Genomic DNA, 14,573 nt, shown 5'->3' with positions numbered 1-14,573 from the left:
GTGAGGAGGAATGAGGTGTGACTACCCACCCACCCCGACTGCCTGAGGTATGCTCATAAGGAAGTTCCATTTGCACATTTGGGTGGAGTTAAGTTCCAGGTCTTCATGCTTCGTGACGAGTCCGGAGCAGATTATTGTGTTAAACGCTGAGCTGTAGTCCACATTAATACGTCTATAATATATCTATAACAGTGAATATTCGTTATTAAATAAGGAACAATCTGAAGAGGTCAAGCAACACGTATATTACTTATATTATAGATGAGTATAAAGAACAACTTTATTGTGAGACCAAACAAACTTCAGACTGTTTCCCTTAAAAGTAGGTGACGTTGTGCCAGGAATCCCTACTCTAAATAAGCAACAATCAAAGTTAAAGTTAAAATAAAGCATTGTTAGTACACATTAACAGTGTAACACTCGAAAAGTCAGCTAATCTGTGTTATCAGGACTGCGTGGGTGCAGTCTGACAGTAACATCTCCCCCACGCAACATGAGCACACTGTCATCACATTTTGATTCACGTATTGCTGAACATATTTCACTTCAAAACAATGAAAAGAGCATAGACAAAAACGCAAACACAGAAATCTGTCATGCTGAAATAACCAAAACTGTGTACTTGTAGGACCCCGTCTCTCACAGTAAGAAGTTAATTGAGAAAAACAGATTTTCAGGGCCTTTAATATAACTCACAGAAACCCACAGAGTTTAAGTTCATATATAGTTTTATTTGTATCCCTTCTTCACCAACCAGTGGTGGAATGAAGTTCATTTACTCAAGTACTTACTTAAAATTTTCAGGTACACTTCTGCTTCCCTACATTTTAGAGGCAAATATTGTACTTTTTACTCCACTACATTTATTTTGCACTCACATTGTAAGTGTGCTGCCTCATGTGTCTTGTGTAGTTTTACTTCCTGTCTTCCCTCCAGTTTTGATTGTTTGCTCCACCCTAAGTTTGTACAATATGATCCATTTTTATAGATTCAACTTCAGAAAAGTATGCAGAATAGTCCAGATTAGCTCCACCTCAACCAGCTACAACATTAAAATGCTGCTTACACATTAATACATCAGTAATAATATATTAAATGGGTGACATGGGTCTCTCCCTGTGACTAGGATGCAGCCTCTTGAGAACTGTAACCCAAAAATATGCTAAAATGTCCTCCAACACAGAATCTGTTTTCATCATTGATTACTGAGCTCTCAACAATGGGTGCCCTTTTTTTTTCTAAGAACATGAAATTGTACCGTACAGCCCAGATCTGGTTAGTCCTGTTGGGTGAATTCCAAGCGAACCGCCTCCCACATCTCTGAGATTGAAACTGACTGAACAAGCTTTTGCACGAACAGATATCGGAAGACATCATGGAGGCAGGTGCAGTTCTGCTGCTGTTGTTCGCATTATCGGGGATTGCTTCGACTGTCAGCTTTTATGGAGGTAGCATTAGTTTCATGCCTCCACAGAAGATGACGGATGGGACATTTAAGGTACACAATTTTTTATCATTATCTTCTTAAAATGTTCACATGTATCATTTTATTAAACAGAACAGCAAAATGAATCATAACATTAGAGGTATACCACAGGATTTAAAGTAAACCAATTTGTCTACCACTGAGGATTAAACTTATTTTTATTTCATAATGAAGTTATGCTGTTTGAAAACATTTTTCTGCCCGAGTGAACTTTGTAAGAATAGAGGAAGTAATTTGACTGATTTAAGGAACAATACGGCAACACCTGAATGTCATTCATACCTCAAATCATCTACAGAGTATTTACTGACTTGCCTTTACAAAACTTTGTGGAATTTTTACAACCTGCCGAGACAAATTTGTAAAAACAAAAACCCAACAACAAAAAACATAAAAAAATCAGAAAATCCATGAATCCAGATTAACGAATATGGATGTTCTTTTTCACCCTGTTTTCTGTATTTAAGTGCTTTAAACTAATTCGACATGGTATCAATGCTGTATTTTCCCGAACCCCGTAGGTGACCTTTCATCAGAGAGAGAACGGCAGAAGCAACTGTCAAGATCAGTCATCCTACACATGTGAGACTGGTGTGTGCACAAGCTTCGATAAGTTACGTGTCCTGCAAACAGACCAGGATGGCACAGGCCAAGGCAGGTGGTGCCAGTCCGAGGGGCACACAGCAGCAACCATCTTAACCAATAAAACCTCCTTTTCTCTGAGGTAAGCCCAGCTCACAGGAAACCAACTCTTCTGTCTTATTGTACTCTATACAAATAAAAGGATTTCGATACATGTAGATAGATGATAATAATAGTTTAAAACAGACGAGGCACAAAACAAAAAGAGGCACTTTAGGAGATTTTAAAGACGTCAGAACAATTTATACAGTCAGGCTCGTGGCTAACGTTGAGGACACTCTACATTCAACAGCGATGTGTTTTCTAAGGATAATTCATATATTTTTAAAACTTATCTTAAAATGTGACTGTTTCTAGGCAAAAAACAAAATAAATTAAAAGTGAATTTGGATTTGCCACCAGAATTACACACCTGACAGTGCAGAGAAGGCTTTGAAACAACAAATAGAAAATGATGTAGATACAGATAGTACAGTTAAACGAATAACTGAGATGTGAAATTTTTTGACGTTTTAAAAATACTTAGAACCTTTAACAGAGTTTGGTTGACGGCTTGTCAAAAATGTCTTAGATGGATGGGGTTCTGCTGGGGGAATATGGACTCCGTATTTCTATGATCCTGGCTACGGCCCTGTATACAGCATGACAAACAAAATGAGTAATGCAGTAAAATACAGTATACACCTTCTCCTCCTCTTCCAAACACTGTCAAGCCGCTGAGTGCATAAATGCCAGCAATGCAGAGCACTTTGTTTTTGAACCATAGGTATTTTTCACAGAAGACATTCTGACATGTCAGAGGAGGAAAAGCACAGGTGTAAATAATAAGATTAATGGTGGCTGCTGCAGTTTCAGGGTCCTGGTATTGTGCATGCTGGCTCACTGCCATGGCTTACATGTTAATGTTATCAGTAACACCTGTGCTTTTCCAAGTATAACAAAATGTCTGCTGTGAAAAAGGCCTATGGTTGATTGACTGAATAAAGAAGTCAGTGGATGTGGTTATCAGATGCACATGAAATGAGCAGGAAGTCACTTCCTCATATTTTTGTTATATCAACAAACCATCAGCGCACAAAACTCATCTCACTTTTCCAGGTGCTTAGTCTAAAATTGGAATTGTGATTCGACGTTGTATCACAAAGATGAATGTCTTTATCAAACTGGTTACCTTAAATTATTAAATATTCTGCTGTGAAATACACTGTACCTATAACCGCTCATCTGTTAACTTACAGTAAGTGTCAAAGCATTGCACACAGTAGTTTATCCTTTTTTGCTTGAAATTACAACCTGATTTAAATGTCAAGTGTGTAGGACTTAGTGGCATCTAGCAGTGAAATTTGAATACCGCTCGCCTCACCCTCCCCTTCCAAGTGTGTAGGAGTACCTACGGTGGCCGCGAAAAATGCGAAAAATGCGAACAGCCCTATCTGGAGCCAGTGTTTGGTTTGTCTCTTCTGGGCTACTGTAGAAACATGGCAGTGCAACACTAACTTATCTAAATGTATCATCAAATGTATTTATTTTGTGTTTTACTGTTGTGTACTCCACTACATTTGTGACTGTATGTATATACACATATAGATATGTATTATGTATATATTATATTATATATTATGAAACTATGCAACTTTCTATTTCTCATTGGTGATGACTCCTCTTGTTTGCACATTTTTGCATTTTAATAATAACAATAATTATAATTGCGACCCTTTAAAATGAAGCAATGTCTGCTCGTGACTCCACATCACAGGTTATGGCTTTAGTGTGGACACGAGTTGTGAGCGTTCAAACAAAGAGTGATTTTTCTATTTGGATTTGTTTCGTTTGAAGGATTTTTTATAGGTCTGAAATGATGAAAGTGCATTAAGTATAAGTATCATCAGCAAAATGAACGTATAAAAAGTAAAAGTACTCTGTGCAGTAAAATGCTGCCTGTCAGTGTTTTATTATATCTGATGTTTCTGATTCATATTCCTGCTGCATTAATGTGTGTGTTGCATTTTACTGCTGCAGATGTTTAAGGCTGAGCTCATTTTAACTGCTTTATATACTGTTGGGTAGTTTAATCTACAGCAAAGCATCATGGTCTATAAGGACATCACGTGTTTGCAGCGTCGCCGTCCTGTGAGAACCACGTATCTCTAAAAAGTCTCCCTGAGCTCAGAGAAACAGCCTGTTTTCAGCTCTGCGATGATGCGTTTTCCAGCTGATCCGAGGGGGGGTTAAAGAGTTTATTCAGCTTCAGGAGGAGGAGGAGAGTTTCCTCAGCACATGAAGGAAACTCTTCATCCTTCAGCTCATCACAAACATCTGGAGATACGTGGTTTTCACTGGACAGGAAAGCTGACAGACAAATGCAGTGCAGTAAAAAGTACAATATTTGCCTTTGAGACGCAGCGGAGTAGAAGTAGAAAGTTACATGAAATGGAAATACTCAAGTAAAGTAAGTGTGTGTGCAGACCATCAGTGTGTGTGTGTGTTGGTGCTGGTCTTTGGAGGGGGGGCATCAATATATTTATGAGTGATAACACAGTCCACCTTCTTCCTTTCAGGGACTCGGGCTGCTGCTGGGTGTCTAATGTCAAAGGAAAAACTAACTGGACGGCTCATGCCGAGCTGGACCTGGGAACTCGATCTGACTCCTACTCCCTCAACAGCTGCCCCGTAACAACAACAGTGTCTTCTTTACGGTACAAAGCTTTTCTTTTCAAACTGGGATTCAAATATGAAAATCACATAACAGAGTACAAACGCCACCAGTCAGATACATTTCTGTCAATCAATGCACATGGAATAACTCTCCCATGTGAGCAGAGAAACAGTGCAGTTTGACAAAAATATATTTGCCATATGCAGCATCATTTTTTATTCTTGCTGTTTACATCAGCACTACATTAGTTCAACACTCTTTCTCTGTTCAAACACACAAAACACGTTTTGTTTACAGATAATGTATAGATTGATAACATTATACAAACCAGGAAATAACATAAATATCACCTCTGAGATGTCGCACACAAGTTACATCATACAATATTTGCTAGAGATGATTTACCGGAAATGTTCTGTGAAATCATTTTTTTTCCCTTTCAAAATGTATTTAAGTATTCATTCCTTTTCTTTGAATATAAAATTATCCAAACAGTGCGAGAAATATGTCAAGTATTTGTAATTCTCCTTCTGTAAATCGCATGGTTGCCAAAGGAAAAAACAAAAACAAGCCAAGTGGTTCAAATTTTTACAAAACTTCTTCTATGAAAACTATCGTGTTCTATTAAAAAACAATGTATGAACCTGAAAATTGGTTGTTAAATTACGGTTATGTGTACTAATGTGTTTAGTCTATATTCAATCCAAATCTTACATTGTGTTTTCATGCAGGGTGCCTCAGAACTGTTTTTCAAGGTTTCGTCTTCTGGCACATGACCCAGACGGAGATGATGTGAGCTGCCGCTTTACTTCAGACGCCGCAGTTCCCTCAAACTTTACTCTGGATGAGGTAATCATTTCAAGTGGTGAACACACATTGTGACCGAGCTGCAATGATCAAACATTTCAGCCACGCTAAACAGTGAAACTATAACTAATGTTTGATTTGAGCTGAATATATTTAGCTTTTTTTTACATTATTTCCCAGGAAATCAATTGTGTGTCTTTGTATGTACCAGATGGTTTATTAATATTATAAATTATTCACATTTTATGTTAATAAATAGTTCTCAGTGATCATTTCTACGAAGATCAATAGCCCAACAGACAAAAGCATTTTAATCGTCTTGACTGAACTCTTCGTGTCCTCCCAGACTACGTGCACACTGACAAGTACAGGTCAAGTCGGCGTTGGAGTCCACGTGTTTGAGATTGCGCTGGAGGACTTTCCCACCAAAAACATCACTTTGACCTACGCAGATGGAACATCAGTGAATTGGGAGGCCTCCGACGTGAACTCCCCACCTCTCTGCACAGTAAAGCTGCAGTTCTCAATGGAGAGTAAGTGATTCAAACACATAAAATGTTCCTTTGACAGAGTGACACAATAATAATAATAATAATAAAAGTTTATTTATAGAGCACTTATCAAAACAAAGTACAAAGTGCTTCACAACAAGAGAAATAAAATGTCACAGTGAATGATGAAATATAAAGAAATAAAATACATAAAATACACAAAAGCAATACAATAAGCAGCCAGTTCAGGTAAAATCAGGATCTGCTTTACGATAAAAATGTGTTTTGAGACGAGATTTGAACTGGACCGATTGTCTGACCCTAAAGAAAACTAACTTGATTTGATCTGATAACCATAAAACAGAAGTTACAGGGGAGTTCTAGAAATGTTATGTTGCTCCTCTTTACATTGTTAAATAGACTTTACATTGTCAAACCTATATACAGTGCATATATATATATAAGTTGTAATTTAAGAGAAAACATATTACATTGTTATGGTTCATTTTTATGCCAATTTTATTTTACATTTTGGTCATTTGAAATACAGTACAGCAATACTGTAAAGTAACAACCCTTTTCTCAAAATATTATGACTTTGTTTCCATAATATCATCTATATCTCCCCCCCCCCTCCCTGTATACCTTCATTCTCATTATATTATGACTTTTTTCTCAAAATGACAATTTTATTCTTGTAATAGTTTGATTTTTATCGTAGTTGCAGCTATATTCTCATACTAGAACAACTTTTTTTAATCATAATATTGTCAATATCTCTTTTTATTTTATGCTATTTCTTTTTAGTTAATTACTGGCAACTTATTTCTCAAATATTCCTTTTTTCCTAAGTCACAGTTTGTCCTCATGCTCTTCTAAAGGGAACAAGCCTAATATAACCCTTCTGCCTGTGTGCAGACACAAGCAAGGGAGTTGAACAGATGAGGGAAAGCCTGAATTTAGCCTGGACTGTTAAAGCTAGGCCAACTGTATGGACATTAAGACAAATTCCTCTGTCTTAATGTCCTAAACTGGCACCTTTTTCTAGAGTCGATGGTGACAGAGCACTGACAAACTAAATCTAACACAAAGAAGATGCATAAATTGCTACATAAAGTACTAGAAACCACTACAGACTACAAGAGTACTTAATCAAGGGCAAACTAAAATTTGCTGTTTTTCTGTCTTGATAACCTCTCGTGTCTGTTTCAGTCCTTCCTCCAATACCAAACTGTGAAGCTGGTTATGTGCAGCCCATGTTCTTGTCTACGACTCCTTCTCATGGTGATGTTCTTCATGCTATTGTGGGTCAGAAATTCCAGCTTCATGCCCAAGCACAGGCTCACCATGCTAGGTATTTACTTCTTAAATTTGTTACCTGTGCCACTAACTTGACTAAACAAATACCCTGTAATATGGACTGAGATCATCTCTGGTTGCCAAAAAAGAAGCTATTAATACTGTGCGTGCCAAACGAGGATGATTATTTCATGTTTCTTCCCTTTTGCCTCCATTTTCCTGAAGCATAATCGACTTCCAGGTCAGCGGCCCCCAGAACATGACCAAAGCGTTCAACGATGATACGAATGGAAAAGCTGAAGTCACTCTGAGCTGGACGCCACAGCAAAGTGACCTGTACAGATTTGTCCCAGTCTGCTTCACTGCAGAGACAAATGAAACGTGAGTGGTTTTATGTACATGTACTGGAACAGTGTGCATCATAATTTCCTGCTTACTGCTTTGTGCCATATTAGCAGAGTCGAGCGCTATTGTTTCTTTGAATATGCTATATAGAGTGACCAGCAAGGACTTCCGATTTAGCGGATTAGGCCTATATTTTTCTGGTTTCTGTCGTCTTTTTGCACATTTACACTGTTACTTCCATTTATATTATAACAGTAAAAATGTCTTCTCCATTAAATTCAAATATTCAAAAAACAGTTATTATTCTATACTTCATTACATTATTATCAGTGACATTATCATTATTACTATTACTGTTGTTGTTGTTGTTTATCTTCCTTTTTGTATTTTGCACTTAAACATATTTTCTATGTTTTGTCTTTAAGCCAATCAGATATGAGGTGTGTTGTTGTCACGGTGACCCAAGCTTCTATCACTCAAGGTTTGTTAATCATCAGTTATCTAAAGTTATCTCTACAGTTGAGATTGTTTTACAGTAACAATCTTTAGTTTGTTGTACAGCAGGCTACTGACAGCATCGGACAATTCTTCAAACGCACAAAACAACCTACGTTTGTTAGACCTGCCGTCTTCTGGCCCAGTGCGAATAGTGACTGTTGTCTGGAAGGAGCAAAGGCGGAAATCAGTTCATTTCAATGAATGAAAAGCTGTGGTCATTTCAACGTTTACTGTTGGTAGGAGACGGGATGTGAAAATCAGTTAATTTCAATGAATGAGCTGCTTTTCAACTTTGACGCGCAAATTCGCGCCATTGACCAACGGCAAACCGTGACAGAGCTGACCTTTGAGGGAACAGAGGGCCGGGGAAATCAAAATGGAGGAAGCTATTGCAGCTTATAAACTGCGTTGCACCATCCACTTTTATTCTGTTGGAGTATAAACAGAGACACGGTTTACACACAGTTAGGAGACAGAAGTCAATAGTACAAATACATCTTTTGAATAAATAATATAAACTTTTTGTCTTTTTAGCAACCGAGCTAACGTTAGCTAGCGTGGAAAACATTGTTTTACCTCTTTAATAGCGCTTTAAGTGGTCAGTAGACTAGAAATGCGCTATATAAATGCAGTTCATTCACCATTTAATAACTCTTGAATGAAATGATGTGGTGTGCTAGCTTATACCTGGCTGGCTAGCATGTTAGCCGTTACCTCACCAGCTGCAGTTCAACCAACTAGCCCTGTGAGTAGTCACTGGTGGTGTTCAGTAGCCTACATGTACGAACAAATCTTTATCAACAAATGTTCAAACTAAACTGACTACACTGACTCACCACTGTCACTGAAATAATCAGTAAGTGAGCTTTTAGCAGTGGAGCTCCCCACTGGTGATTGAGAGCGCTGCTGTCAACTCAGCTGCTATTCACAGTAGGCCACTTTACGTCCTCCTCAAAAGCTTATTAAAAGACAGAGAAAGCCACAGAAACAACCATAATCTGATTACTGAGTTGACAATAATAGGCTAGTGAGCTACAGTATTAACCTTATGTGCAGTGCTTGTATAGGCTAGTTTTGTACCGAACTGAATGTGACAGCTTGGACTAGCAACAGACTGAACGTTACTGAACTGAATCAATGGGGAGTGAACGGTGATGCGTTCGCTTACTGTTTCATATACTGAAGTTCCTTTGAAAGGTGATGCATTCGCGTGCGTGATGCAACGGCTTAAAATGTGAACAAACCACACAGTTAGCGACCACAAATCTTGAACTGAACCGAACGAAGTGATTCGAATCAGCAAAGTGATTTGTGAACGGATTTCCATCTGTAGCAGTCACTATGTCACAGAGCCTAGCACCACCTATTTCAGGAAAACGCGTGGATAAATTTCGCTCTGCCACTTTCTGTTGTGGTTCAGATCACGAAAATTATCATATGGATCACTTTGGAAGGCAATGACAAATTACCTATGCGATCTGCATCTGGATATCTTATCTTGATAATGAAAATGCAGGTGTAAATGCATGCAGAACATCCGAATCTGATTTCAGCCAAAGTTGTTTTACTCACTCCTCGAAGTTTAACATAATGTCTGGGCCACATTACATTACGTCTGTCTGAGTTACAGTCTGGAGCTACAGTATGTTGTCCTCATTCATGAAGCAGTTAACGGGGGATGTGATTTCACAGGAAAGGCCACAGTTGAATGCTCACCCAACAAGATGATGGTGGCCCTCGAGAAAGCTTCCATGCCTGGCATTGACGAGAACTACCTCAAGCTGAGAGACTTGTCGTGCTCTCTCACCTCCAACGCCACTCACATCATGGGCATCATATCATTCAGCACCTGTGGCACAAAAGTTGAGGTGTGGAAAAACATTTAAATGTTTTATCCAAATCAGAGTGTTTTCTAACTGGCAGTCAAATTGCATTGGCTTTTGTGTATATAGGTTGTTTTTGTGGCAATGAGAAGAATACTCTGGCTGCAAAACACGTAAAAAAAATCCTGTTAATTTTCCTCTGAGCCACTAATGGGTTTTATACCACTTTTATTTGTCTTAAATACAGGATAAAGGGGATTTTATCGTTTTCAAGAATGAGATCCTCTCCTACGAGCTGCCCACTGAGATTGTAATCCGAAGGAAGTCAGTTAAGATCGATTTCTCCTGCCAGTTTCCCAAAACCATCAGCATCTCCAGTTACTTCAGTCTCCACAAGTCTGACTACATTTTCACTGAGTCCAGCTTCGGCAGCTTTGGCTATACTTTTGAGATATTCCGCGACAGCAACTACACAAATAAAGTAGAGGCCAGAGCCTATCCAGTGGAGGTCAAGCTGTTAGAGAAGATTTTTATGGGCATTCAAGCTGAATCGGAACTACCAAATGTGAAATTGTTTGTCGAATCATGCAAAGCCACTCCTAATGAGAACCCTGACAACCCCCTCTCCTATGACCTCATCAAGAACGGGTGAGTGCTGATGCTTTCTGGTATCACAAACAAAAATGCTTTTTGCCTTTAATTTGAACATGTTTAAGTTAAGCTCTGAGAAGATAATAGCAATCATCTTTCACATACACTTCCTTGATCATGTGCGTGACGTGTTACAATTCATTTTTCTCACAGGTGTGCACAGGATGAGACACTTGTAGTCCACCCGTCTAATCTAACTTCATTCAACTTTGAGGTTCAAGCCTTCAAATTTACTGGAAACTTTGACCAGGTAATGATAAATGATAATAATAAATATTAAAGCATACCAAATTTATAGATGGAGGAAACCCACTCTGCAGTGGGGATGAGACAGTGTACAACTTGTTCATGTTGCAAATATCATACAATCATTGCAGAGTCGGGTTTTCCACTGAAAAGGCTAAGGAGCAGCTTTTTCTTTTGCGATATTTTCCCGTCGCTGTAATTAGCTTCAGCAGTGGCTGTTGCAATATGAGCTGCCAGACTGTGAAGCGGTTGGTGTGACATGAACACACATGCACGCAATAAATGACAGAGATGTGACGCCTCACGGTGTGTGCCCAGTTTAATTCACAAGGAAACTTCAAGCATCATTTGAAAATCCCGACTGTGTGAAAGGGGCATCATTTTGTGCTTGTTTACGCCTGTTTATAAGAGCGTGTTGTGACAGCCTGAGGCTCTAGATGAACGTAGAAATAATCAGAGAACAGACATTTTGTGGCCTTAGGATGTTTCATTTTTTCTCCATGATGCAACAACGTCAACTCATTTTAATTGATCTACTTTTATTGAACTATATTTTTACACGTTATTTTACTTTACGTGCGTTCAGTTTTTTTTAAAGAACAATACTTTTACTTGAGCAAAATATTCCCGTGTCCTTTCCATCCCCTCTTGTTGGGTATTATGCCTTACATAAAACACATTTGAAATGAATCAGAATCAGAATCAGAATCAGAAATACTTTATTGATCCCCGTAGGGAAACTCTTTGTTACAGTAGCTCGCCCTTACGTCAGTGCACACAGGAGAAGTACTAGTAGTAAAGTAGTACTAGAAGTAATAGAAGTAATAGAAATTGGCGGGGTTCTCAATGACACAAATGGTTACACAAATAACACTAGCTCTAAGATCATTAGCTAAGCCTCATTGTTGTTGTCTTTACCTACAGTTTAATACTGGCTCATTAATTTAGGACTGCAAACACCTGTGTCACAGGTGTTCAGTTATACTATACAGTTACTAAAAGTTAATTCACATCTGGCACAAACAGTCTGAGCTCTTGGAATTTTGATAAATGATGAGGTGAAATGCAAATAGATGCACAACATGAACTGCTATTTCCTTCTATGAAAGGTTTACTTGATTTCCTCTGAACTAATAACTCTTACCTGCCACCTTACAGGTGTATATCACCTGCTCTGTCATCCTGTGCGAGGCTGGGAGTCCCTTTTCCAGATGTGCCCAAGGCTGTCTGAAGGATCCATCCCGCAGACGCAGGCGAGGGCTGAGCAGGGAGACAGTCAGCCACTACGTTACCCAGGGTCCTTTGCAGTTTGTCAGCCAGGCTGTTCTCAATGCAGCCGTGGATAATAACGATGTTGGGATAAAAAAGAGTGACACGCCAGCTGCAGGTTAATATGTTACCTGTCTGTCTGTCTGTCTGTCTGTCTGTCTGTCTGTCTGTCTGTCTGTCTGTCTGTCTTCTAAACTAAAAAACTACTGTACTGTTGTCTTTCAGTGACTCCTCCACCAGACACCAAATCAAGCGAAGGAGGTTGGGGAATCAAGGAGGTCCTCAACACCAACATCAGCACGGCGGTCTTTGCCAGTGGCTTCTTAGTATCACTGGTGTTGATGGCCGTGATTGTTCGTTACTTGAGCCGGAAGAGAACAGCAGAAGACCGCAAGTCTCTGATAGTTTCAGGCTGGGAGAACTAAACCCAACAAATCTCAGTTTTACACAGCATGTTATTTGTTTAATTTTGTTAAAGGATAGGTTCACATTTTTTAAAAGTCTCTCTTAAAGCAATACTCACATGCCCATATTGTATGTACATTGAAATAGCTTTTACTTGCTGTAATCATTCCTCCTGTTGATATTGCCTGTTAAACATGTTTTCAATAGACAGTGGAAAAAATCCTCAGTCCTACCTCCGTGCAGCAATTCATTTGTTTTCTGATATTCAATACAGTTTTCCTGTAATTGATTGGCAAGTTCTTGTAGATCTGGTTTCTTTGACGGAAACCACCGTGCGTCTTCAACACAAGGTGCAGTAGTCAAATGTTATGGCATTTTACCTGTAGCACAGAATTCCCTGTTTGTGTTTTCCTGTTTCCTTGCTGAAATATAGCAACACAAAAAGGACATTTTGCACTAAAAAGACAGTAACTTTATTTGTCTAAGTCAGGCTGGTTAAGCCTCATATCAGCTTCAGAAAACTTTAGAATGTATTTTTGCACAGAATGAGTATTTTGTCCCCCACCACTAAAATGGGAAGGGGGAATGAACAGGAGGAATGATTACAGCAGGCAGAACTTGTTTCAATGTTCATATCAACACCTGACTTTGCCAACCTATCCTTTAAAGAGTTTCTCTTTTGAGGCTGATATATAAATCTTTATGATGGGGCATCCTGGTGGTCAAGTTCCTAGCAATTATCTTCAGGTGTTGAAAGTTAGTTTGGTTCAACAATATGTACAGTAATATTTGAAGGTACACCAGTGCAAAATTTGAACTTTGGCTGTTTGCATTTGGCTTGTTATGGGCCCAATAATCAGTTATTTTAGACCATATTTAATACAGGTATATATATATATAACTGAAGAGTTAGGCTAATAAATTATAAATTAGCATTTAATTTGTTCTGTCCACCAGTCATAATTGGAAATACAACAGAGGCCTGTTAAACCTCTATATTAACAACAAATTCAAATCCTGCTTTTTGAAATGTGCTGGTGGGGAGAGCATTTTGTCTCCATTTGCCTTTAGAAATACAAAACGTGTACCCAAATATGTTACATTTGTAACTTTAAAAAATGTTGCAGTTAGACATGCAGTTCTGGTGAGATAAAGCAATATCTGTAATGGTGAAATCATATATTTGTGTAATTTAAATGGGATTTTATTTATAATAAAAGGGGAAATGTGAATTATCGACATAATAATCGTCATTCTACTTTAAGACTTAATCACATAATAAACACAATGCTGTGTGTGTGTGTGTGTGTGTGTTTGTGGTTTCTTTCGTGCATGTCTTCATTCATTTCTAAAATTTAGATTGTTATTTGGGGCTGATTATTAGGATTATTTGGACATATAATGAAAAGGAGAATCCCGGTATAGCTTTTTATCAGGCACTGCAGTGATTACAGATTCAGTCTGAACAGACTGACTCACAATCTTCAGACGTCCGGAGGAGTCCTGTGAGGTTCAGGTCGGGAGAAGAAACTGCCAACAATGGGCTGAGTTTTGGGCAATATCAAAATGTGAAATGTATGATAATGATTATTTCCTCTGCCGAAGACGTTATGGTCTGTTCGGTAATTATGATATCTTAAAAATTAAAGATAAATTAAAAGAAGTTTGGTGGAAAGTTAGAACATGTTCCAAGGAAGAACTGATTACTCTTTTGTCCAGATTAGAGCCATCATGTGGCCTTTTACTAAACACTTTATGGTTTTGCTCATTAGTGTATGAGTAAAAGCATATAGTGATTCTTTTTTCCTGGATTCCTTGATCCCCCATGAACAGTATCTTTTCATAAAGGCCACAACCATTTCCAACAATTTTACATTTTTAAATTTTGTTAAATTCTCACCACATTTGGTACAAAACAGCAATTCATTTGTTTTCTGATATTCAATACAGTTTTC

General features: G+C 38.3%; 1 protein-coding gene across 1 annotated transcript; it reads left to right on the top strand.

Moving 5' to 3' along the window:
• The first annotated feature begins 1,343 nt into the window (after positions 1-1,343).
• Positions 1,344-13,919, top strand: LOC122878364. The gene is made up of 13 exons (XM_044201089.1): positions 1,344-1,498; positions 2,008-2,210; positions 4,687-4,824; positions 5,516-5,633; positions 5,938-6,124; positions 7,295-7,436; positions 7,607-7,762; positions 8,152-8,207; positions 9,917-10,092; positions 10,295-10,695; positions 10,852-10,948; positions 12,103-12,331; positions 12,439-13,919. The coding sequence occupies exons 1-13, from the start codon at positions 1,376-1,378 to the stop codon at positions 12,636-12,638; spliced, it is 2,226 nt and encodes a 741-aa protein (XP_044057024.1). The 5' UTR covers positions 1,344-1,375; the 3' UTR covers positions 12,639-13,919.
• The last annotated feature ends 654 nt before the right edge of the window (positions 13,920-14,573 follow it).

Source organism: Siniperca chuatsi, linkage group LG1 (genome assembly GCF_020085105.1).
Source record: "Siniperca chuatsi isolate FFG_IHB_CAS linkage group LG1, ASM2008510v1, whole genome shotgun sequence".
NCBI lineage: Eukaryota > Metazoa > Chordata > Actinopteri > Centrarchiformes > Sinipercidae > Siniperca > Siniperca chuatsi.
The sequence above is the reverse complement of the archived record's forward strand: the minus strand, read 5'-3'. Positions and strand labels throughout refer to the sequence as shown.

What these genes read in the sequence shown, in the direction of transcription:
- LOC122878364 (XM_044201089.1), top strand. Translation starts at nt 1,376, where the DNA reads ATGGAGGCAGGTGCAGTTCTGCTGCTGTTGTTCGCATTATCGGGGATT. An exon ending in TGACGGATGGGACATTTAAG is followed by an intron (nt 1,499 to 2,007) that starts GTACACAATTTT and finishes CGAACCCCGTAG; the next exon opens with GTGACCTTTCATCAGAGAGA. An exon ending in GAGTGACACGCCAGCTGCAG is followed by an intron (nt 12,332 to 12,438) that starts GTTAATATGTTA and finishes GTTGTCTTTCAG; the next exon opens with TGACTCCTCCACCAGACACC.